At 39.4% G+C, this 24,038-nt stretch overlaps 3 protein-coding genes across 3 annotated transcripts; 2 read left to right on the top strand and 1 right to left on the bottom strand.

Moving 5' to 3' along the window:
- The first annotated feature begins 127 nt into the window (after positions 1-127).
- Positions 128-8,586, top strand: snx8a (sorting nexin 8a). The gene is made up of 13 exons (XM_079746912.1): positions 128-290; positions 753-880; positions 1,244-1,373; positions 2,496-2,686; positions 2,876-2,996; positions 4,058-4,194; positions 4,358-4,438; positions 4,598-4,758; positions 5,015-5,144; positions 5,241-5,309; positions 5,935-6,084; positions 6,521-6,670; positions 7,136-8,586. The coding sequence occupies exons 1-13, from the start codon at positions 269-271 to the stop codon at positions 7,211-7,213; spliced, it is 1,548 nt and encodes a 515-aa protein (XP_079603038.1). The 5' UTR covers positions 128-268; the 3' UTR covers positions 7,214-8,586.
- Positions 8,587-8,617: 31 nt separating this feature from the next.
- On the bottom strand, positions 8,618-9,921 carry nudt1 (nudix (nucleoside diphosphate linked moiety X)-type motif 1). The gene is made up of 4 exons (XM_079746913.1): positions 9,788-9,921; positions 9,546-9,702; positions 9,326-9,471; positions 8,618-8,806 (listed from the first exon to the last, which is right to left on the bottom strand). The coding sequence occupies exons 2-4, from the start codon at positions 9,695-9,697 to the stop codon at positions 8,634-8,636; spliced, it is 471 nt and encodes a 156-aa protein (XP_079603039.1). The 5' UTR covers positions 9,698-9,702; positions 9,788-9,921; the 3' UTR covers positions 8,618-8,633.
- Positions 9,922-10,244: 323 nt separating this feature from the next.
- mrm2 (mitochondrial rRNA methyltransferase 2) lies at positions 10,245-11,449 on the top strand. The gene is made up of 2 exons (XM_079745709.1): positions 10,245-10,559; positions 10,711-11,449. Exons 1-2 carry the CDS (start codon positions 10,259-10,261, stop codon positions 11,136-11,138), a joined length of 729 nt encoding a protein of 242 aa, XP_079601835.1. The 5' UTR covers positions 10,245-10,258; the 3' UTR covers positions 11,139-11,449.
- Positions 11,450-24,038: the final 12,589 nt, after the last annotated feature.

The raw sequence follows: 24,038 nt of genomic DNA on the forward strand, positions 1-24,038 counted from the left end.
CTATACTTACACATACACACGTGTTAATCTTACAAGTGTATAGATTCAAACGTAAGGTTTTGGTTTTTACATATAACACATTCACGACACACTCGTATTAGTCACTACGCAGCGATAGGACATCTCATTACTTGTGTGGACGTGTTCCCTCTGACTGTGAGGGAATCACTACTACTTTAAGGAAGGAAGAATACTTTTTTCTTTTTTTTTCTATTTTCTTCAGGAAATCACATGGGGGTGCTGTGGCTCTCACATGACAAGCTGAGCCATGGCTGGTGAGATCAATGAAGGTATGTACGAAATCTCAAACCGTGGTCAGCGCCCCACTGTTTTAACGTCAACTTCTTTTTAAGTTGCATTTGGTTTGCCAAAACGTGTTAAGCCTCGTCAGACGCCGACTGAAAGCACGGTGCTCACTTGGCAGAACGTGGTGTACTTTTCACTGCAACTCACTTATGTAAGTTGAAATGATTATTGCATGGCACATTGTTTAGAATACTTTATAAAGATGCATAGGCTGTGGTTAACTAAATGCGAGTAGGGTTTCGCCTCTCTTTTTTGTTTTGTTTACAGATGTGTTTTTCTGCCGGTCATCCGCGTAATGATTTAGGATACAGTGTTAAACAACATGTCTCAATTAATTATGTGCTCACGTTTCTGTGTCACTATGGTAGCCCGACGCCCGATCTGTGTGAGACTGAAATAACGTGATTTGAAAGATCTTTGGGGGGGGATTTTGGTTTGGTTTTCAGGGTCCGTCCCTCCGTACTACAGGGAAGTGTATGAAGCCATCCGATGTAGAACGGATGAGAGGGTGCAGGTGGAGGTGTTTCAGAGGTTGCTCGACAGGACGGATCTCCAGAAGGCTGCTCTAGGACAGGTGGGGACAACGCACCCCGATGGTCTAGTCAGTGAGACTCGGATAAATATACAATTGGCAATGAAGCTGTTGATCTATGTAATTGCATTGGCTTATTTTGGTTTGAGACTCTTACAGAAAGAATCCAGTCGATTCAATATTTGGATGTCAGAAAATATTCCCTATTAATCATAATTTTTCCTAATGCGTCATATTTCCAATATTGGCGTGATTTTTCACGAAGTCAACGTGATTGTTTCAGGTGAATGAGAAGTATACAATCACTGTATAGAATGTGCAAAATAGTTCAACCGCGGTTGGTGTTGTATATAAACCTTGACCTCCCGCACTTTATTATATGCACTTCATGTTTTGCGACGGCAGATTGCTGAGCACGTTGATTCGACGAAAGGCTTCCTGAGCAAGTTGTCCCTCTATAAAGCACTGGCCTTGATTGCTCTCGCACAGCAAGGAAAGCAGCCGAGTCCGAAGCTTCTGGAGAACTGCATACAAGGTCGGTGACAGCACACGTCTTCAAGCCGGGACAGCAGTAAAAACATGGCTTAATTATTAACTCATCAACATCGCATGTTTTACGGCTGGTCCCTTTATCGTATCAAAATGATTGTATCAACACATATTATAATCTTTGCATTATTTAAAAATTTTTATAGACAGCCTCGGTGTTAAACTGGACACATGACTTTATGGGAAGAACTTTTTGGTGCAATAAAAAGCCTGTCTTATTTTTTAGTTGGTATTCCAAATCCAAGTGCTATTGTGGTTATAAAAGAGAGGAACCAGTTGCTCTTGTTTGTGTTTCTATATAGAGGTAGCTAGTATATGGTGTCCTGGCTAAGGTTTATTTGAACTCACTGAAATGATTTGAGGCTCACTGTGTTATTCCAGGTGTTGTTAAAATGGTGGCTGACTTCTGCACTTTACTACCTATCTTTGTATACGGATAATGGGTTAACCTCGCAATTGTAAGTGCTTGGCACACTTTGCACACGTTCCTTACTGTACTGACAGCGATATATTGTTGTTTCTCTTTTTCCTGATTGTGTGTGTGTGTGTGTGTGTGTGTGTGTGTGTGTGTGTGTGTGTGTGTGTGTGTGTGTGTGTGTGTGTGTACGCATGTTTGGCTGGTTTTCATTGGCAACATTACATGGTTCTCATGATTTAATTGGACATTGCATTGCTTGCATGGTTAACCGGTGTCTGAACTACTACTATGACTGTCCAGGCCGGTGTCTGAACCACTACTATGACTGTACAGGCCGGTGTCTGAACCACTACTATGACTTTACAGGCCAGTCTATTGGTGAAGAGAATACGAAGTCTGCCACAGCTTTCATTCTGAACATTTTGGGTCGCAACCCACAAAAACCTAAGCAAAAGTTGCAAAAACCTAAGCAAAAGTGGATCTAAGCGCTCAGAACCGGTGTGTTGTGAATCAATATATTAATTGATTTGATACAGTTTATGATTACACGATATCCACACAAACACCAGCTCACTCACTCACTCTTACACACATCGGCAAGTTTTCGTTAATAGTGTCACTTCAGCGTGTTGCTCATTCAATTCTTCACGGCATGACATGGTCTCTTTGTTTGTGTCTGTTTTGCCACAGAGCTGCCAAAGCCCCAGCTTGGTGAGCCCAAGGACCTAGGGACATTGAGGATGCAGCCGACCCCAGATGACCCGCTCACGGTGGCTCACAGCCTGGATAAGCTGCTGGTCAGGGACTGCGTTCAGGTGGAGCTCATCCCCGAGAAGAAGGGCCTGTTCCTCAAACACGTGGAGTACCAGGTCACCAGCCAGGCAAGTGGTTCAAACAAGAGCAAAACTAACAAAAACATTTTTAAATGTGTTGGGTTTCAAGAGAAAAATACGTTTTTTATGCACAAATCGCATTGGGAATTGATTGTCAATAAAAAGGCCATGTATTTGTTTGTCGTCACGATTAGAGAGAAGGGTTTTTAATATGCATTTTTGTGTCTGCCTTCACAGCATCACAAGATATCTGTTTACAGGCGCTACAGTGATTTTGACGTCTTTCATGAGCTGCTGGTGCAAAGATTTGCCTACAGAATGGTGCCAGCCCTTCCACCGAAGAGGATGTTAAAAGGAGGTATGTCACATGCTCTTCTGTTTTTTATTTTATTTGTTTTATTACACGCATTTTATTTAGTTGTTATTTCCACAGTGCACCCTTTATGTCAACTTTTTCACAGTTGTCATTTCCAAAAAAGCACATCTATCACAAATTCTGTGGGATTTTGGTCGAATTTCCTTTGTCTTACTTTTAAATAATTAAATCCCTTGTGATCCTGTAAAAGGAAATTCATTTCTGGAACAAAAGCAGAACTGGAATAGGGAGGACAATAAATACGATATGAGAAATAATACTGTACTTTCGAATAGATGCAAAAAATTCTAGAACGCTGTATACAACTCACAGGTTGATGAATGCTGCTGAGTGCAGGTGCAAATGTGTGGGCTATTACTTTATCTGGTGCACAGATGGCATAAGGAACTTATTGACATTTGTGTTAGAGTATGTAAATGTAGGCATTCACAGATATGGATGGCACATTTCAGATGGTATGTGCATTCGTTAGGTATTATTCATTTTTTGAGAAAAAATTAAGGCAGAAGAAACTGCTTTCTTCTTTTTCCTCATTCAAATTAGCATTTCAAGCAGATGTAAACACTTGCTGCTTGTATTGATTGATCTGTTTATGTGACAAGCATTATGTTGATTCGGTGAGGTAAAGTTGATTGTATGGAAAGCGGAAAAACATTTTTCACTTTATCTTGAAACATAGTTTGACTTTTCCTGTTGTCATCATGCGCGTGTTACTTCCGTTTGACATTTTTGGCCGAGATCAATGCTTCTTAAATAACGGCAGATTCTAAAGTCATATTCTGCCTTCAGGCTACGCAAATAATCATTGAAGCACTGCATTTAAATATTTAAGGCAATTCCAGTCTGACATCGTTACTTCCTTTAATACACAAAGAGGTTTCTATGTCGACATCATTGCGAGATGTGTTTGATGAATTTGTAAATTGGCTGGTGTGTGAGCCCGTCTGCCCGTCTTTTTCATTTTCTTCTCATGTTCCACTGCGATACTGATATTAGTATTTTCTGATTTGCATCATAATTATTCTAGTGCTTTCCACCCACAGTCCTGACTTCTATCTCGGAGCGAGAGTTCATCGAGGGGCGGCGACGGGCCCTGGGCCGTTTCCTCAACCTGGTGGCACGCCACCCGTTCTCCTCAGACGATGAACTGGTGAAGATCTTCCTCGCGTTCAACGGATCGGTATGCAAGCTCCCTTAGACCCGCATTGGGAGGTGACTCTGGTTGTTTGTCTTGGAGAGGGGAGGGATGTGGTAGAGTTGGGGAATGGTGTGTTATCAGGACAATTAGCCAATGAATGAGAAAATGTGTCACATTCCGATGGCTCCTTATCTTTGTGCAACAGGACGTTCAAATCAAACTACGTGACGCCTACAAGAGAATGGGCGACGAGTTCATCACAAACCGGATTGCAACCCAGGCAAAGGTGTGTGTGCTGTTCTATACAATGAGCTGGTTCAAATGTTTGTTTCGAACAAATAGATTTCAAACAAATAAATGAAAACGAATAATATAGTTGTATGTCTTTTTTAACAGGACTAGACTAATGACAAACTAACAGTCTGGTTACCTTGTTTTTTTTTAGGAATATCTTCCCACTGACATCCAGAACCAATTTTCAGCCAGCAGAGAGTTGATAAGAAACATCCACAACAGCTTCCAAAAGCTGCGAGACAGAGCTGAAAAAATGGCTGAGCGCTCTAAAGAGAACGCAACCGATTTGCTCATGTTTGGCAGAGAACTCAGGTATGTCACATGTTCGTTTTTGCTGTACACTTTTTGTGCATTCATGTTTTTTACTCCTGGATGTGTATTTGTAGGAGAAATGAATGGGTACTGGGTTCAATACCCAACCTATATAAGATACCTCAAGGCATCATTGAGCAAAATGACTAACCCATATATACCTTCCCGACATTAATCTGAATTCAATGCATGTCATTCTGGACAGAAGCGTCAATGATACATGACAAAAATCTAAATTCCTCTCTTGTGTTCCAAGTACGCTGGGCTCAGATGCCTCATCAATTCCCCCTCTGGCTTCCTCTCAGAGCACCTGGGCGACCTTGAGGAAATCTCTCAAAGGCCTCTCTGTAGAGTTTGCATTGCTGTCGGACAAAGCCGCTCAACAGGTGAAAATCTGCAATCCTTTTTGACTGGTCGTCTTTCAAGCCCCATTTTGCAAAACTTTAGCCAAGGACCAACCTTTTCCATGCAATTGTCTTCAGGGTCGGAGGGAGGAAGACGACGTGGTGGAAAAACTGAATTTCTTTCTGGATCTGCTGCAATCATACAGAGTTAGTACAATCATTGCTCCTCTACAAAATATAACATCCCATCCAATATGCATTCTTTATATCTTATTTAATGTTTATCAATCAAAGGTCAATTTAATGGAAATGCATATATGGTGTGTTCAAATACCAGACAGAAAATATTCCTGGAATCCATTCTCCAATCCACAGCCTAACTGTAGGCATCCCAAAAACAAATGCCCGACTGCGCATAAATAATAATCATCTCTATCTGCATCCACCCGATCAGTGCTTTTGGGATTAAAAAAAAAAGCATGTATTTTGAGTGACTAAGTAAGGGATAAGAGTCCTGCATCACCCTGTCAGTTTATTTTTGGAAATAATGATTGATTATCCGATTTATTACACGGCTACTTACTAAAGATATCAAGTCTTTGATCGCAAAATAAAACAACAAACGATTATATTGCTTCTACTTGAATACATAGTCCTTTTAGATGTTGGATCTGCGTCCATAACAACAGTCTGTTATTCACCGACAGCGGTCTGCTGTTCCGAGTCAACAGACCGTAGATTGCCGCAATTGACCAATCAGAATCGAGTATTCAACAACAAAACGGTGTAATAAACTGAGATCCGTCTCCATGGTGGTGGTGATGCTGTGCAGGACCTGTGTGAGAGGCACGAGAAAGGCGTGCTCCACGAGCACCAGAGAGCCCTGCAGAAGTACAGCGTGATGAAGAGGCAGATGATGAGCGCCACGGCGCAGTCGAAGGAGCAGGTGTCCGTGGAACAGCTGGAGTCACGCATCGTTCAGGTGGCTTCCGCCTTTTGTTCCCACCGTGATGCTAGCCTCTTCTTTTAGTCCGTCGAGGGTATCGGTTGTGAGTTGGTTCTTTTCCTAGGCTTGTCGTCATTCGCTTTTACACTTTGCTTGGTTGTTTCGATGTATAGCTAATGCTAGATTCATGGAATACGTAGGTAATGGTAATGAAACAATCGTAATGTTATTTATAACCTATCCATTCAATGTTTTAATTGTTTTGTCAGATGGAGTGTGCCCTTCGCAAGTCGGTTAAGATTCTGAAGACCTAGAAAAAGTTAAAATCTGATCATGCAGTCTTTGCTACTGGATTTGTACAAACAATTATCATAACACTGATTTATACACTAGAATTGCCCTGATCGTCCATGATCAATACGATCTGGGTTTGTGTTTATTAACATTTCCCCCCCCCCCCCTCGGAACATAGCAAGAAAACGCTATCCAGACCATGGAACTGCGCAACTACTTCTCCCTCTTCTGCCTCCACCAAGAGACCCAGCTCATCTTCACCTACCTGCCTATGACCTACCACATCCTGGGGGCCTTTGTCAAGTCTCAGGTCCAAGGACACACAGAGGTAAGGCCTACTGAAAATAAGAGCCCGTTCTAATTACTACTGCATTGTTGGTGGAGGTTGGATATATATGTTTTAGAATGAACCATTTATAGGGCTCGTACGTTGTGACGTCACATGGTAATGTGACGTCAAGTAATATTTTCTTGCATTACGATTATACAACGATACCTCAACTCTCGAGTCCTCTCAAAATGACAGAGTATCTACAACAATAAATTCCTCGAGGCATTCTGATGTGCAAGCCCAATTTTTTTTTTTTGTTCTCTTTTAAAAGTTAACATTTTGAATGGTATTGTAGGGGCTACTTGTATAAAACAAGCTCTAAGTTCAAGTCAATATTTATTAAAAGTTTAGTAACTGTCGAGTAATGATTATGTCAAGGATAACTCCGATTTCCCAATTCAGCACTTTTTCAATGGCATAACTGTCATAATAAGTAACTTATCTTTCTTGCTTTCTGTCTAGATGGGTGAAGTGTGGAATGATCTTCAGCCTAAACTTGGATTTCTCTTCAGTAATAATGGGATTCAGCCACCGTATTAAACCGCCAATCTACAACAGGCTGCTAATGCAAATCATTATCTGAAAAGTCCTTATCGCTACAAGCTAAAAGAAGACTTAACCCAGCATTAAACTTTTGCTAAAAAGAAAAAGTATCCAGTGTTCTATATTGCAAATTATTTTTGCAACGTAATCATATGCAAGGTTTTTGTTGTTGCTGTATTGCCTTGAAACTGAAAACTGACAAAAGTAATATAAGAAATATATATATTTTTTCTTTTACATATCACTGTATAACAAGCAAAAGCTGATGAGAAGAAAAACCCTGTACATTTTAATTAAGGAGCTGTAGAAGTCAGATATATTTTTGTTCATTCCATTCTCTTATGAGCCAAATGTGTAAATACTTTACAGAGTACACCCAAGATAAGTTGCAAAAAAGTATAACAGGTGCCTTTTACCTGGAGCTGGCCAAGTATGTTATCATATTTGCATGGGAGCGTATTTGCCAATGGGCTTTTACATCCGTCTAACTGGAAACTAAAAACTGGTTATATTCAAAATATGAATGTAACTGAAATATATTTTTCATAAATTAAGGGCTTACTTTATAGATGTTAGCATAGTTTATTGGATCCTTTCTAGGTGAGCTTCTGTCATTGCATTCTTTTTAGATTGCAAAAATATGAAACAAATATAACTACAGACATCAAGCTTGCATATATGTGTCAAACACAAGTGGTATTCGTATCATTTATCTGATGAAATTATATTTTCTATTTTGTACATATTTTTAACAATGGGCTGTTGACATTTATCCAATTTGTACCAAAATGTGTTCTCACTCAATGTATTTTCTATCGCTGGCTGTGATAACAGGGCAAGATGAAAATCGTTTTGTTTTAATACCTTATTCCATTTATGGTATTGAAAAATGTATTTCATATATACTTGTACTGTACACTGATTTTTCTATGGAACAACATTTCTAAGCTATGTCAAAGGGACTTGTCCTGTCTGATTCTGAAGCTATGTTTTACACTATAATTCACTTGCTTGAAAACAGTTAATACTTTTTGCACAGATGTTTGGTTTAAGAGTTAATGAAGGTAAATACAATTCTTGTTTAATGACGGTTGGATGACTGAGGATATGGAGGCAAAGTGGAAAATTGTGAAGTATAAAGATCTATAAAACGTTGATTATGCTCAAGATGTATTTACAATAATTGTTGGAACATTTTCGTTCCTTGAATTTTAAAACAAAAGTATGTGGAACAGATTTATCCCACACATAATACAGTATGTTGTTTACTTACATGTAAAGTGTATAATACAGAAACTGTAACCCCCTCACCTTTTAACAACCTCCTCTAACAAATGCTACAAAAACGAAATAAAGGCTTGCTTCTTTAAGACGACATCCTTGGGTAACGATATCCAGACAACCATTGGGTGCTCTTTCAGAGGTCCTCTACCTCATCCAATGTGTGGCTCAGGATCTTGTCTTGACCCTGGAACTTGAAATAGCCTAGGAATTTCTTCTTCTGTAACATGAGTGGAAACCAGAGGATATCGTCTGGCCACATCAGGCTGAAGGGTATTTTGTCAATGTCAAACCACTGAGGCCGCATCTCTGGTGGGAGAGAAAGAGAAGAATAATCATATAATCATAGTCATAGAAAGACAATGAGACGAAACAAAGTTCAGCCTGAGTCAGATAGCTTCTGCTACACCAAGGTTAACAGAAACCTCCATATTTTGGACTTTCTGATTTGCAAATGTGGCTTCAAGAATTAAAGAGAATTAAAATAGACATGTCGCGAAACAATGCCTATAGTTATTAAGGAACAAATGCTCCCGTTGTCATGACCTGAACTGTATTCATGTTAAGACCCATTGTATTATTAAATCAATAATCGGTTGGTTTCGCTTCGCTGTTGATGGTCCAAGCACGCACTGTGTGCTGCTTGTATGAAGTTAAATATTTGCTTTAGATTGCATTATGGAATAGAAAAATACTTGATATGAAGTAGGCCTACTTGATTGCTTTCTTCTGTTTGTGATTTACGACCTATTCAGTCAAATTCGACCTTTATCTATATTGTTTCATAATATGTATATATTTTTATTATATATATTTCTGTAGTCATACCATCCGATTCTTTTGGTTCTCCATTATAGGAGTCCGACCTGAAAATATGCACATCAAGAAGTTCTTTTTCGCCAACAAATTCAAATTTGATATTTCCAATCTTCTCAAGGACGTCCACTTCCAGACCACTTTCTTCTTTCAGTTCCCTAAAAAATATATAAAAGTTAAACAAGTGCAGAATTACATTTATAATATAAATACACACAGCACACACACATACCGCCTCGCACCATCTTCAATGGTCTCTCCTGTCTCAACTTTGCCCCCAAAACCATTCCATTTCCCTGCCCCAAAACCTCGCTTCTTCATGCCAAGCAAAACTCGCTCAGGCTCGATCACAAGAACCAGGGTTAGTAGTTTTGAGGTTGTCATTTCACCTATAGGAAAATCGAAATACAAACATTAAAAAAACGCTGTGCATCATGCTTCGCGGCATGTCTACTTATGGAACATTGTGTTTACCAGTCAGTGCAACCTTTCAGAAGATCGATAAGTATATGATCACAACAGGCCCACGCGTTGACTTTCTAGACTACTGATGCTAAAGACTTCGAAACATGCCGCCTCCAATGCATGGACCTGATCCAACGCAGATCAGACGTGTTACATTCAAACATGCTCGACTTAAAACATTCATAATGGTCATAATGAGTGAAACGGCACAGCAGAGAGTAATGGCTTGTATTTACAACTTTTATTTCGAATATATACGTGTTTAGTGTATCTTGTGTATTCTACCTTCTACCATTTGTCTTTGCTCAACAAAAAACGATTGTGTGCTGCTAGGTAGGAACTATTCATCCAGTGTGATAAGGGAAGGGGACTGTTTTTGTCTGTAACCAATTGATATGTTGTGGTTATAGTGCGCACGCGCAATTTACCTTGCTTGATGCTAAATGACCTATAGAGATAAATGACGTTTACTAGCCAAGTATGCAATATTCAAGTTTTCCAAAAAGATATCTGCATACCACACTAGCCTTTATGAAAAAGATCCCACATAACCTGAAAGGCAAAACTACCTCTGACCAAAACTGGCTAGTGCGGCAACTAAATGACCCATATGTCAAGGCATCTCGCGTCCACAATTACCGATGTAGAAGTGCCTTCAAGCTTTTGGAAATCATTGACAAATACAGCCTTTTGAAACCGGGAGACAATGTAATAGATTGTGGGGCAGCGCCGGGTGCTTGGAGTCAGATCGCAGTACAGAGGGTTAACTCAACTGGAGCAAGTGAGTGTTACTTTTCACCCTATCAATTAATTCTTTCATTCTCGTCTGATAAAAAGCCGAACCCATTTGTATGCGGTTTGTTGTCCACATTAGCCCACATGTCGCGATTGCACGAACAAAGAGTCATAAAGCTATGTTCTTTGTATCCCAGATGCAGAGCTGCCCCGTGGTACAGTGATCGGGATTGACCTTCTGAACATAGCGCCTCTAGATGGCGCGCACTTCCTTTCCAGTCACGACATAACTGACCCCTTCACACACGCCAGGCTGCAAGACCTGCTGCCCAACGCCAAGGCTGATGTCATTCTCAGTGACATGGCACCCAATGCCAGTGGATGTAAAGATATGGATAAAGAGAAACTCATCACCATGTGTTTGACACTGATTGACCTAAGTGAGAAGATCCTTAAACCTGGCGGCTCCCTGGTTTGCAAATATTGGGACGGCTTCCTGGCTCATACGCTTCAGAATAGACTCTCTGCTGTGTTTGGGAGTGTCCGATCTCTAAAGCCAAAGGCAAGCAGGAAGGAATCAGCTGAGAAGTATTTCCTTGGGCAAATGTACACAAGAATAAAGTAATGAGTTTTGCATTGCAAAGTACTCTATAGATTATGCGTTTTCCACTGAACTCTTTATTATCACTATGCTACATCTATTATTGCAACTCTGTCCACTATTGTTAAGTTAATACACATTACTACCAGAAGATGGCACTGTTGTGGCTTAGAATACAATCCTGACAACAGTTCCTCGGCCAGCTTCTGCTTTTATTTTTTACTGCAATATAAACGCTATAAAAACTAACTAATGCAATATCAACCCATGCAATAAGAATAATCAGAAGCCGAATTCTCAAGAGCACAATGAAACCCGTGCACTAACAAAGTTATTGTTTGCCCAGAGTGTTTCCATTCTCCAAAGTCAATAAGGTATTTGTTTTGTAAAAAAAGTAATTTTCCAATACTAATTATGCTAATAAATGACAGTCAATCATGTAGAAAGATGTAACCCCTCTCCTATTTACAGTAAATGGGGTGCATAAAAGACCCACGTGCAACTTTGAAAGCCAATCCACAATTCTTTCACTTTTTGATTTTTGACTCTTCTCTCTAAGAAAATAATTGTCTCAATCTCCCGATATATTTGAGGTTAGTGGAATATGAAGCTATCTGAACTTAATGATTTGATGAGTTAATTAAGAGTTGAGCTTATGGTTTGTAGGGTGGCCTGGATAAGATCATACTGTTGGGTCTAACTGGCCTTTTGGGGGGAAAAAAAAGGTGTGCTTCAAATCTATCGGACCCTTTCCAAGTTTTAATAACAGTTCAGTTACACTTGCATAGTATTGTTTATGAGTGTCTCATACAGATGCTACTCATAACCGTTAAAAACAAACCACTTTATATATAAATATATATATATATAATATATAATCCTCAAGTGAGTAGAAAAGGAGCAGTGTCTATGTACAATTATTGGATTTGGCTGAAGTAACAAGTTGTTGCACTTGGACCTGAGGGTACACTGCAGGTAACAATATATTAGTTTCATTATAGGAAGCAGGCTCTGCATGTTGAGACACTTGAGGGCACTTTAGCTTGAGGTGTTGGATGTTCGTTTCACCGTCGGACACTTCCCTGACACAAGGACAGGACATATTTATTTTTCTCTGCAACACGTAAAGACAACATTAGATGAGATGGTACTGTATCTCCGAGGGGAAATTCACTTGCAGCCAACACAATAAAGCAGGCAGGGAAATACAATACAAGCGAAAAAAATGGAGTAAAATGTAAGTAAAATGTATAAGCAATAATAATAAATATTAACAGTTTAATTAACTTGTCAAAAGCAGTATGCCTACTAGCAGCAATAGCCTCAGATTATGCTGAGTAAACAGGGAAAACTGCAATGATAACCGACCAGCATCCTTACATACAGCACCTTCAGCAGTAGTCATCCGCTGATGTAATACACAACAGTGCTCCTGTGGATGTAATATTAAGGCGTATGTTTTGATTGAGCGTTTGAGAAACACCTTGGCTTGTCTACAGAACACAAGCGCCTTCTCACTTTTCTGTGGCGCTGGAGTATGTATGTAAATGCTGTCCTAATCGTAGATGACAGTTCAACAAACACCATGATAGTGACATGCGAAACATATGCATGTGTGAGCCAGTGTTTGCCATATCTGCTGCTCATAAGTAAATTTTTTTAACCTTGTGTATAGGTGTGTGTGTGTGTGTGTGTGCATATGTGTGAGGGATAGAGCAAGGTAGCCGGTGGGGGTTATTAGCTGAGTTATGATCGGTAATAAACATAGTTATCGCTGAACTTGCAGGAGATTTGCGACACCTAAACAAAAAAAAGAAATTGAATGACCTCCTCCATCTCAAACATCATAAGTACGGGTCCCTTTTCCTCTGTACTGAAATATGGTTCGAACCAATGAACCACTTGGTTGAGCTCTCTGGAGGATCATTTATTGTGCAGGGAAATAAAGGTACTAGTGAACTACTTAGATGCAGAACATAAAAGATGGCTTAGTTCTGCTTATTCATTATTTGTTGCTTATTAAACACTAGTTCACTATAAGGACTACAAACAACTCTCTGAAACAAAGTGACATTCCTTTGAGTCTGAGAAGTGGAAGACAGCAGTGCTAGCCCCTAATGGCGGGCAGGTCAAAGGTTAATTCACTCTTGTCTGGCCAGCTGGTGGGTTGTATGTAAATATTAGTAAATTAATAAGAGGATAAGAGACAGATGGTGTGCCTTGAGTAGAAACTCCTGAAGTTAATCGGGACTCTGAAAACCTTTATACAGAATTATCCTAAAAAGCATCCAAAGTAAGTAATCCAAAAGTAAGCATGCACTTGAAAAGTTTAAAATGTTACCCTAGTGTTAAAAGCTTTTATTTCTGGTGACTTTTGCTAATGTGTGACAGTTTCTTGTCAATGAAAGATTCATGGGTATTTGTGAATTCAAATATAAAGGTTACACGGAATAGGAACATGAGGCTGCATTAAAAGCAGCTCATATCAAAGCTCACCTCTAACTACTTTGGAGAATGATCTATGCATGCTAACACATTCTTAGGGGAAGAGGGGATTTTTTTTCTAGGGATATTTTCTATGCATTCACTTCGATAATAGATATTTCTACCCAATTGTTTACCTATTTACCCATTACTCGTTATATTCTGCGAGGACAAACAAATGGTTTTTTAAAAAAATCGAATCCCCTCTCCAATCTGATGTCTCAAATTCAACAGGAAATTAAAGAAAGGGAGCTCTCCGCTAAACCCGTTGTGGCCTTTGATTCCCAAAACTGGCTGTGTGACTGCCAGGATGCAATGCTCCAATGACAACATTCATCATTCCCCCTTGAACTGCTCCTGTCCAAATATGTTGGCTGACTGATCCGATATTGCATCCAGCAACACAGAGAAATTACTTGATGATGATGATGATGATAATTCTGGTCTTTTTAAAAGACGAGAATGGATAATTATAATTTATATGCAAACCTACCTGCCTGCCTTCCAACGTTAATGAACACTACCCCCTCCTTTGCCGTCATGGTATTTTTAATATATTTTTGGCAAACAATTTGACATTATTACATTTGACAAAAATCATTATAAAAATTTCTATACATGAAATATACGTATATATTTAATAGAATGTTGAGGGGTAATATAATATCACCTCTCGAAGAATGTGGGAGGCCAGAGCAGCATGTGGTTATTCATAGGCTACCTGGTGAGACAATGTGTTGCCAGGTTACGGAAAGAAGTGTGTCGGCGCATCACATGGCCGGAAGAGGTTTAGCAACAGTAAGGGAAACTCACAGTGTGTTACCTCTATAGCTATTATATCATTACAATAATGCGCAACAGTGTGGTTCTGGAAGTAGAAATCCAATTATTTTTTTCCATAGAGGTTTTGATTAAAAGCCATTATGTTGTAACCATCCAAAGAATACTTACCATGCGCTGTTATGTTGTGAAATGATGGTATTTGCTCCTGTAGAAGCTACAAGTTAAAAAGGTAAAGTTCTAGTTTTAGAATAATAATTGCGATGTCATTTGAAACCACTACACTACCCACATCCACTTGTTTCATAAAGTGTATAGCATTGTCGACAACGCTATACACTATTTCAAACACTATACATACACACCCACATACACACACAGAATATGTGGCACAACTTGTTTTAACAACCATTAAAAACAATTTTGCAATGGTTTATGGGATGAGTAGTTCCTTCACCCATTCCCAAAACATAATGTACAAAGTCTTGTACCTTTGCTTTTTTCTTGATTGATACTGCCCGTATGGTCACATAAATAACCATCTAAAGTAACTGTCACCAAAGAGTGTGAGGTGACACACCATTTCTATTTACTTCATCACTACCATCATCGTTATTATCCCCTCCTCCTCATACCATTTTCATCATCATCCATCCCTTAATCAGGGAAACGATAGACCCCCTTTCAGAATCGTTTGTAAACACCTCCAGTGTATCTATTTATTTCTCCCGGCCCCATCGACAGCGTCAAGGAGAGACTCCTCAGGAAAAGTAACTGAGATCAGAGCAGTGGGGAGGCCACTAACCAGGAACCCTCATCTGAATGCCTCCCCACACATACACACACAAACTTATGGGAGGCCTCTAACACACTCACCTGCACACACACACATACACACACAGGCAGGTGCACACATGCACACACACACACACACACACACACACACACACACACACACACACACACACACACACTTTGTAAGAGACGCTGTAGCAACAAATCCAGACCTCTCAAGTTCTCTTACACTTGGAGAGATCTTGTTAAACTACATTTATACCGCATAGCACTGAAGTGGTGATGAAATTGGGGGAATTTCAATCGTGATAATGCACTGATTTAGTGGTAAATGATACCTTGAAGTTTATTTTGTGCCATGCCGTTGTTATTAAGTGTTTTAGTCTGACTGGGAATATAAGACCTGCATAAATATGTTCCTGAATTAGAATAGAGCCCTTTAAATAAGTTAGTGCACCATCAATGATTCTTCATCTCTCTTTTTCTTTAAATGTTATCTTTGGTTAGGTAAAAGGGAATTCATAAAAGGTGTCCGCAATTTAATTAAACTGTCAATACCCACTAAATATAACTAGTGTTTTAACTGAATAGTTTTAAGTAGCGGTTTATTAGACATGGTATTGTGATTGGCCTAGGCATAAATTCCCATGTAACGAATGAATGCCTAGAATACATGCATAATAAAGGGTTTGTTTACTTTCGCTTTCCCTTTACTCAGACATTTCAACAAGTATGATGGTGGAACTCATTGGGCGGATCGATTCTGCTGACCAGAGACGCAGCATGGATCTAGTGACTTGCTTTTAACGTGCTTTTGGACGACGGAGAGAAGTCTATGGCACAGACAGTCAAAGAGCCATCTGCTATGAGCGAGAGAGACACTAATTGAGGGCAGGGGAAAACATTGTCACTTTTGGTCATTTAGTTGGCAATGGAGGTAATAATACAAAAATAAATAATAAAACCATGAAAAAAAAACGTAAAAATGACACAATTGGTGTCTGGGAAAAGTTGAACAGCAAACAAAGGTGACCCTTTCCAAAAATGCTGCATTTCAAAGTTTGATTCACTTTATATATCAACGCATAAAGGTCAAGGCTGGGGCTGCTTTCATGAATAGCCTTATTTAGTCCTAATGAGCCTAAATAGCCGTTTTTCATGTATTCCACTTTTTAATGGACAGGTGTGAGGCCTTTTCCTTTGAATGCCAGCAAAGACCTGGCTGGTAGATTCAACAGATAGGCCTGAATGAAACGTCATGCTCCAGTGAATGAACACGAGTACAAGACAGATGGTGTGCTTATTCTATGATATCTTCCTTGGTTAATATTACATTCTGATAAGAAATCCCTGCAGTCTGAGACTTCCATTAAGGGTTCAACTTAAATTAAATATTTTATAACAAGAGCATAAATAAAACTTACCGAAACCAATCACAATATTCCTCTATAAGAATTTATTTTCGCCCATGAATCATATAATTGGAATGAACAAATAACGGGAACGAACGGATTCATGTGTATTTAAAAGAAATGCAGGGCAGATTACAGTTCATTGCTTTTGGCTCCGCGCCACGACTTTATTGCCTTGATGAATAATGCACATTCATCAAATCCGACGCTCCGATTTAAAATTCCTCCCACTTAACAGCTAAAGGTAATGAGTGAAAGATTCCCTGGATATCTTAAGAAGCCAGAGTAGAAGCTAGGCTCTCCTGGTGGAGTACACACGCTCATTAATCTTTGTCGAGATGCTGAAGGCATACCTGGACGCCTCAGACGCCCCTGGACTTCCTGTCAGAGGCTCCATGTGCACGGCCGTCTGCTACAATCACAGTCGCTCTATAGCCTTGCGAGTCCGATACGTTATTATATATATTTATTTATTTATTTATTTATTATTTATTATAATTTTCCATCTCTGTCCCTTAAGGGCGCATACTGGGTCTGTCTTTTGTGTGAGGAAGCCGAAGGGTTCCTGTACGTTTTTTTGTCATTGTAGTTAGTGGTTGATATGGATGACTTCATCAATCATTCATTCTCGTCAAATTCCAATTGAAACATTTGTGTTCAATCCTCTACCGTGGCCTTAAGTTCCTTTGCATTCATTTAGAGCTCAGGTGGTCTCTCTGAATTCAACCCCAGCACCCGGAATATTATTATACTGTATATTTCAGATAACTAACACGGTCCTAAGATGTTATTACACAATTTCCCCTTTCTAATGATTTTGTTATTATGTTTTTCAGTTTACACTGCAACAAGACATCAATGTCTAGTTGTGATGTTTACACCCATCATAAAACATTCTGTTTTTTTTGTTATGAACCGCCTTATATTCCTCCGTTTCAAGAGAAATTTGAAATCAAATACAGACCAACCCCAGGGTGCGTGATTTCAAGAAATCCAAGAAAATATGATGATTAAACACATGGAGGAAATGTCTTGTTATTTACCACAGGAAGTTGCAAGGAAAGGCTTTGAAGTTTGACTATAGCCTACAACGCATGCATCTGAGGGCTCACGTTGTTTATTTGTGTTCGCATCTGCTTCTGTTTAGCAAACAGTCTCCAGGAATACAAGGGACATTTCCCTCAAGATGCGTTGAAATCTCTCGGCCACTCGTAATGCATAATGAATACGCAACAGCATTCGCAGGTTAAACCTTTTAGTGGTGCATGCTCTAAAGCTTGATTCCACAGCTTTAAAATATATGTAAAAGCGGAAACACCTTCTGAATAAGGCTTCTTCCTACCTTTGAATGCGGTACAAAGAAGACGGGCCGAACCAGAAGAAAAGTCACACACAACCATCATCCCATGGCCGATTTATTAGAAAGTTAGAATGGATGTGTGCGGTATGAAATTAAGACATGAGGTCACCCATTAGTTGAGAAGCAAGGGAGGGTGAGGGCGGTCTGATGGGACAAGGAGCCACACCTGAGTCCCATTACCACCACCTCCTCTTCCTCCATTTGAGCCTGTACTGAGACCCACCTGTAGGCTCCTACACCAAGCCTGGGAAGAGAACACACATATTACTGTCTGGCTGGCTTCATATGCAAGAGTTTCAGGATCACTGCATGCAGCCAGACATTTTGTTTTTCCAAACATACTTTTTAAGTTTGTGTGGGGATATCTAAGTATATAAGTCAAACAAATGAAACAAAATTGAATGAAGCATTTTGAGTATTGTGACTTGTTGATGTGTTTGCAGGAGAATGTGATATTAGGTTGAATGATGAAACAATAAAATGCATTTCCCTCACCATGAATTGCAATGGATTCTTGGGCCATGGTTTAAACGTCAAAAATATTAATTGTTTGCTTGTGTTGTTAGCCTTGGTGTGCTCAACTTGTCAAGAGAAGTAAAACAATTATAAGTAAATAATGCCTTCTTATCCATTTCATAATTAATGATAATAATAATAATAATTGATTGAATTTATATAGCGCTTTTCTAGACACTCAAAGACGCTTTACAGTGAAGGGGGGAACCTCACTCACCACCATCATGTCAATGATGCATTCACTTCTTAAAATCCTTATGCTGCTTTCTCTAAACTGATTAAGTGGTTAAGGGTTAAAAAGCTGTCTTCAGGAAAAATATCTTCTACGATATAAAAGTGTTACAATGTACCTTAAACCAGGGTAAAAGCTTACATGTACCCACAAATGGACGTTACTCTTGACTTTTTATTCTTTGGTATGGAAGACGAAAGACGAATGGAATCAAAGCATCCAAAACAAAATACATTTTTCGCAAAATCACACTCTCCAGGCCGGGCTAAAAGCCAACTGAACCAGTAAATGGAAGTTTCCACTCAGGTTCACAACCACACCCTTTCCAATTCCTTTTGATATGCCTCTCCTTTTTCCTTCTTTAAACAGTCCACTTTGGCGATTTTGTGGGGCCTATGAGTGGCATTGTGAACACGTGGTAGCTCATCGTGGGTGTTTAGAGGCTGGTTATATGGACATCTCCGTGTGAGGACGGCAGAGACAGAAGCAAACTGCCGGTGAAATGTAGCCATACATCCCAAAAAAAGAGAGCTTTAGCTCCTATTTGACACATATCTTACCCCATCATGTCCAACCCATCTACCAACCCCAGTCCACTTACAATGAATGAAACCCCTGGCTCTGCCCCATTCAGCCACCACTTGGTTCCAATGGGCTAAATGATTGAGAAGCCATCTTAGACACAGCTGTGGTTGTGGCGGGGGCTTCGGTCTGGGCTGATCTCAGAGCTTTGCCGTTTCCTGGTTTAAGCCAAAGAACCGACGAAAACATGCTTCTTTATTTGGAGAGGAATCAGGCTCTGCTTGTTGCTGAGCTTCGTGCCCCTGAACCAATACTCCGCCACCTCACGGACTGATTCAATAACCCCTTTCAACCGACATGTAGAAGGATTTCCTGGCTTTCAGGGTTCTAGGCCTACAGCACAATAGGGTTGCTGTACTTACTGAGTGGCATTAGAGTTGATCTAAGTACTCATACTAAAGTGACGACTACTACTGAATCTACTGCTAACACTACTACTACTAGAACTACTTCTACTAATAATAATATAATTGAATATAATAAACTAGCAATATAAACTTGTTATAAGTGCTACACTTGTATATAAAATAAAATGATATATGCTACTGAAGCTGGTAAAGTTAAGTAAATATTGGATGGATAAGCCTATTTTCATCAAAACATGAAAATAATTAAAATATATATAATTATGATGTAATTGAATACACAAATGATTATGAGAAATGCGTATCATGAACAAACACACAGACACACACACACACACACACACACACACACACACACACACACACACACACACACACACACACACACACCCCACACACACACACACACACACTACAACCATAAATAAATGTACTGCATAATCTGCAATCATATGTTCCTGGTGCTAAAAATAAAGAAGTCAAATCATACCACTGTTTAGCAAAACAGGAGGGCCATCGATCGGCGGTGGGATTGAAAACAGGCCCGGGAGAGTTCATCTGAATGAAGTGAGTTAATCAAAGAAGCGAGTCGCAGACGTAAGGTCCATATTATTGATGTTCCATAAATAAGAAGCATATGTTTTACAGTGTGACAGGCTCCCTGGATAAGGAGCAGTTCCAGACCTCAGGCCATTATTACAGCCGGACACGATATATTGCTGCTGCTGCTGCTGCTGTTGCTGCTGCTGCTGGTGCTGCTGCTACGGCCAATTCATCCTTATAGGTTTTTAAAACTATGCTTTCATGCAGGCGGCCAGCACTCCACTCTGGAGCAAATAATATGAAGAAATGAGACGGCCGCTGCTACAACACGAGCCATACGGCTATAATTTTCAAGTTCATATTAATTACAAGGATGCTTTAAATTAACACCGGCCGGGGTTAAGAGTTAGATTCCCTCTTGGGCTACCATTGCTAAGACTGTATGCAGTCTTAGCTTGTTATTTGTGCTCTGGATCAAAGAGTCCATGATATATATATATATATATATATATATATATATATATATATATATACCACACACATGTATGTGTGTGGTCATGTATAGACGTGTGTGTGTGTGTGTGTGTGTGTGTGTGTGTGTGGGCGTGTGTGTGCTTGTGTGAGAAAGCAGATTCCTTTCCGCATGGTTGACTTGATGTCAGTATAACAACTTATTATAACAGCATTTATAACATAGTCATATTATGATATAATATAAAATACCATAATATCATATGGTATGCCTTTGCCTAGACATTGCAGGATATGCCATCCAATTGTTGGAAGGGACAACCTGGCAAAATACATTAGGTTACATCACTAACAAATAAACTGCAATTTAAAGGATCCCATAATAAAAACAAACAACCATAATAAAAACAAAGTCCCTGAGCGCTGAAGCTTGAGTGGTTAAGGGCTGAACAACAACCCATTTCGAAAGGGATAGTTATGCTTGTTTCTGCACAATTCATAAAATGACCAATTAAGGGCAGATAAAGAAAGAGAGAGAGAGAGGCTTGTTGTGGCCCCGAGGGGTAAATTACAGCAGATTACTGCACCCGTTCCCCCAGGACACATTCAGTACTGTATTCAGCATCTCAACCAGGGGATTATTTCAGACTACTAGCTCAGGATATTATTTATTGAAAGGCATGAGCCAGTTTAACTTGGACAATGTGCTAACATTAAACCTTGATCCTTTGAGAGTTTGGCGAGCTTTACTAAATGTAAAGAGGGCTTAGCAATATTCACTGTACGGTGGCATGAGGAAAAATTAGACAGGAACCCATGTGTTGTGTACATAGCCTACATGTTGTTTTGCGTATCCGCTTTTCAGATATTTTCTTTCCTCAGCGCTGTGGGATTTTCGGTAACGCTTTATATTAAGGTCCTTGTAATAAGCCTTCTTTAATAAGTAATAAGCAGAAACGTGCGGTGAGGTCCGTGGCTGGTGAGGCACTGACTTTTTCAGAGTCAGATTTACAAATATATGAACCCATTGTTAATAAAAGCATTACAAACCCATTTATTGAGTCTTACTAATTTACCTATTATGTCATTGTATAAACTTTACTAAGCATTTGTTATGCTTATTAAGGTTAATAAATCCGCACATGTTGAGTGAGTGTGATCTGTTTTGTGCCTCATATAATAATTAAAATGCTTTTATTTTGAAGGTCGTTTTAACCGGAAGTTATGTTTATGCAAGTGGATGGCTTGACGCATATGCTTGATGAAGTGTTTGGAGAACATGTCGGAATCGTCGGCACGAGCACCCCAGACCAATAACTGACAGACCAAAGACAGGAACAAGCACAGAAAACATGGATAACGCCGTGCACCCACTGCACCGTCCGTCAACGGATGGCGGAAGCCGTGGCTGACGGATGGGGGAGTAGTCTTTGCAGAGGCATACGTCAGCCAAGCCCGAGCATACGCGATTTGATTGGATGATGGATCCGCCGCTGCCTGAAAAGTTGAAAAATTTTCAACTTTCTTGAAGGAGCCGACGGATCCAACAGAACGGATGGATCCACAATGCATTGCGGCTCGGCCCCATTCAAAGTCAATGAGTAGCTAGCTCTTTGCATCTAAAGAGAGAATGTGTTACACACTGCATCATTTTTTTATATATTGTATATTGACCTTGTTTACTTTTTCCGCAAACTTTTTTGGCTTACATTTCTTTCAGAGGCTTTGGTGTGCTACATTTGAGCTAACGTTTAGCTTTTATGCTATCATATGAAACTAGGTAACCAAACGTAATTCTAACAGTTGTTTCATGGATCCATGTCTAAACGGCTTAATGCTTATTGTAACCTGTCTGCTAACTGTCTATTGTGGTCAATGTTCTTTGTGTTTCTTTATAGAATAACAAGAAAGACCAGCCAGAAGAATTCCCAACCACCCCCTGAGGCCATGGAGAAGCCGGACTCGGATTCGTCTCCGTTGTATTTACGGTATATGCATTTTTTATTTAACCTTTTATCAATCTTGATAATATATAGTACTCATTAACTGTTATTAAGTGTATATTAAAGGACTTATTAACCTTAATAAGCATTGTCCCCGTTTTAGATCCGTTCCTGCAAAATGCATAATTAGCAGTTTAATAAAGGACTAATTAACCTTAATAAGCATAAAAAATGCTTAGTAAAGGTTTAACAATGACATAATAGGGAAGTTAGTAAGACTCAATAAATGGGTTTGTAATGTGTTTATTAACAACTATAAGAATCTCATTAAGACCATTATAAATGTTATTAAGCAATCAATAAATAGTTAAGTTTCTTATAAGTGCTTAAGTGCCCAAGTTTCTTAAGGCCTCATAATCTCACAATAAACATGTTTATTATGTTATTATAAACACTTACTGATAGTCTTATTAACACAAATTAATGTTAATAAGCATATAATAAGGTCTTATTACATATTAACTAAGGCTTATTACAAGGACCTTAAGCTAAAGCGTTAACTCATTTTCTTTAAAGGGGCGACAATGGATTTTTCATCCCATAATGTACAATTTTCATTTGTGAGTCCTCGCCGTCATTGCAGCCGACAGAGGTCACAATGCACATAGCTGCCGCACACCCACGCACATCCTTTACTCTTTTGTTAGGGAATAATAGTGAGTCACGTTAGGCAGGCCCTTTCTTGTGTTCGTGTGCGTAGTAGTCACCTGCAAATGACTCACAGTTTACTTTACACAAATACTGTTAACGCTTAGCTTTGACCTAAGCGTTAGCTACCAACTTTGAGCTACCAACTGTTTTGTTGTTGTATGCTTTGGTACATATGGTTCTTCTCGTGAAGGGCAGACTAAAAGGCAGATTTCAATTTGTAATGAATTCAGTTGTTTTGGAAAAGAGAAATGTGTTTTGTTGAATATGATCCCGAAGTCTTGAAATGGCGGGATAACTGAACTGCAAAGTGAGAATGAATCTTACATGCAAGTGATTGTTGGGTGAAATAAAGCATCCAATCAGACATGCAATTAGAATATCTTACTGTCGGTTACACGTAAATGTTGGCATGCAATGCCTAAGGAATTAACATGGCTGCTTATTCACTCCCCGATGTGCTAATCATGGTGTTCAATTCCGGTGAGAGACAGAAAATCAAAGCTCAATGAAGGCACAAATCATGAATGCCTGATTGCAATAAATTAGTCATTAGACACACAAATGAATGAGTTAACAATATACAGACATTGTTTGGTTTAATACAGACATATGTTTTGGTTTAGTTAAACCATACGGCAAGCGTACTGCAATTATACAATGCATTTTAATAGGTGCACCATGAATAGCTGTGAACAATAACACTATTGTATTCGCAGATGAGACACACTGT

This window comes from Pollachius pollachius, assembly GCF_949987615.1.
Source record: "Pollachius pollachius genome assembly, chromosome: 11".
NCBI classification, from domain to species: domain Eukaryota; kingdom Metazoa; phylum Chordata; class Actinopteri; order Gadiformes; family Gadidae; genus Pollachius; species Pollachius pollachius.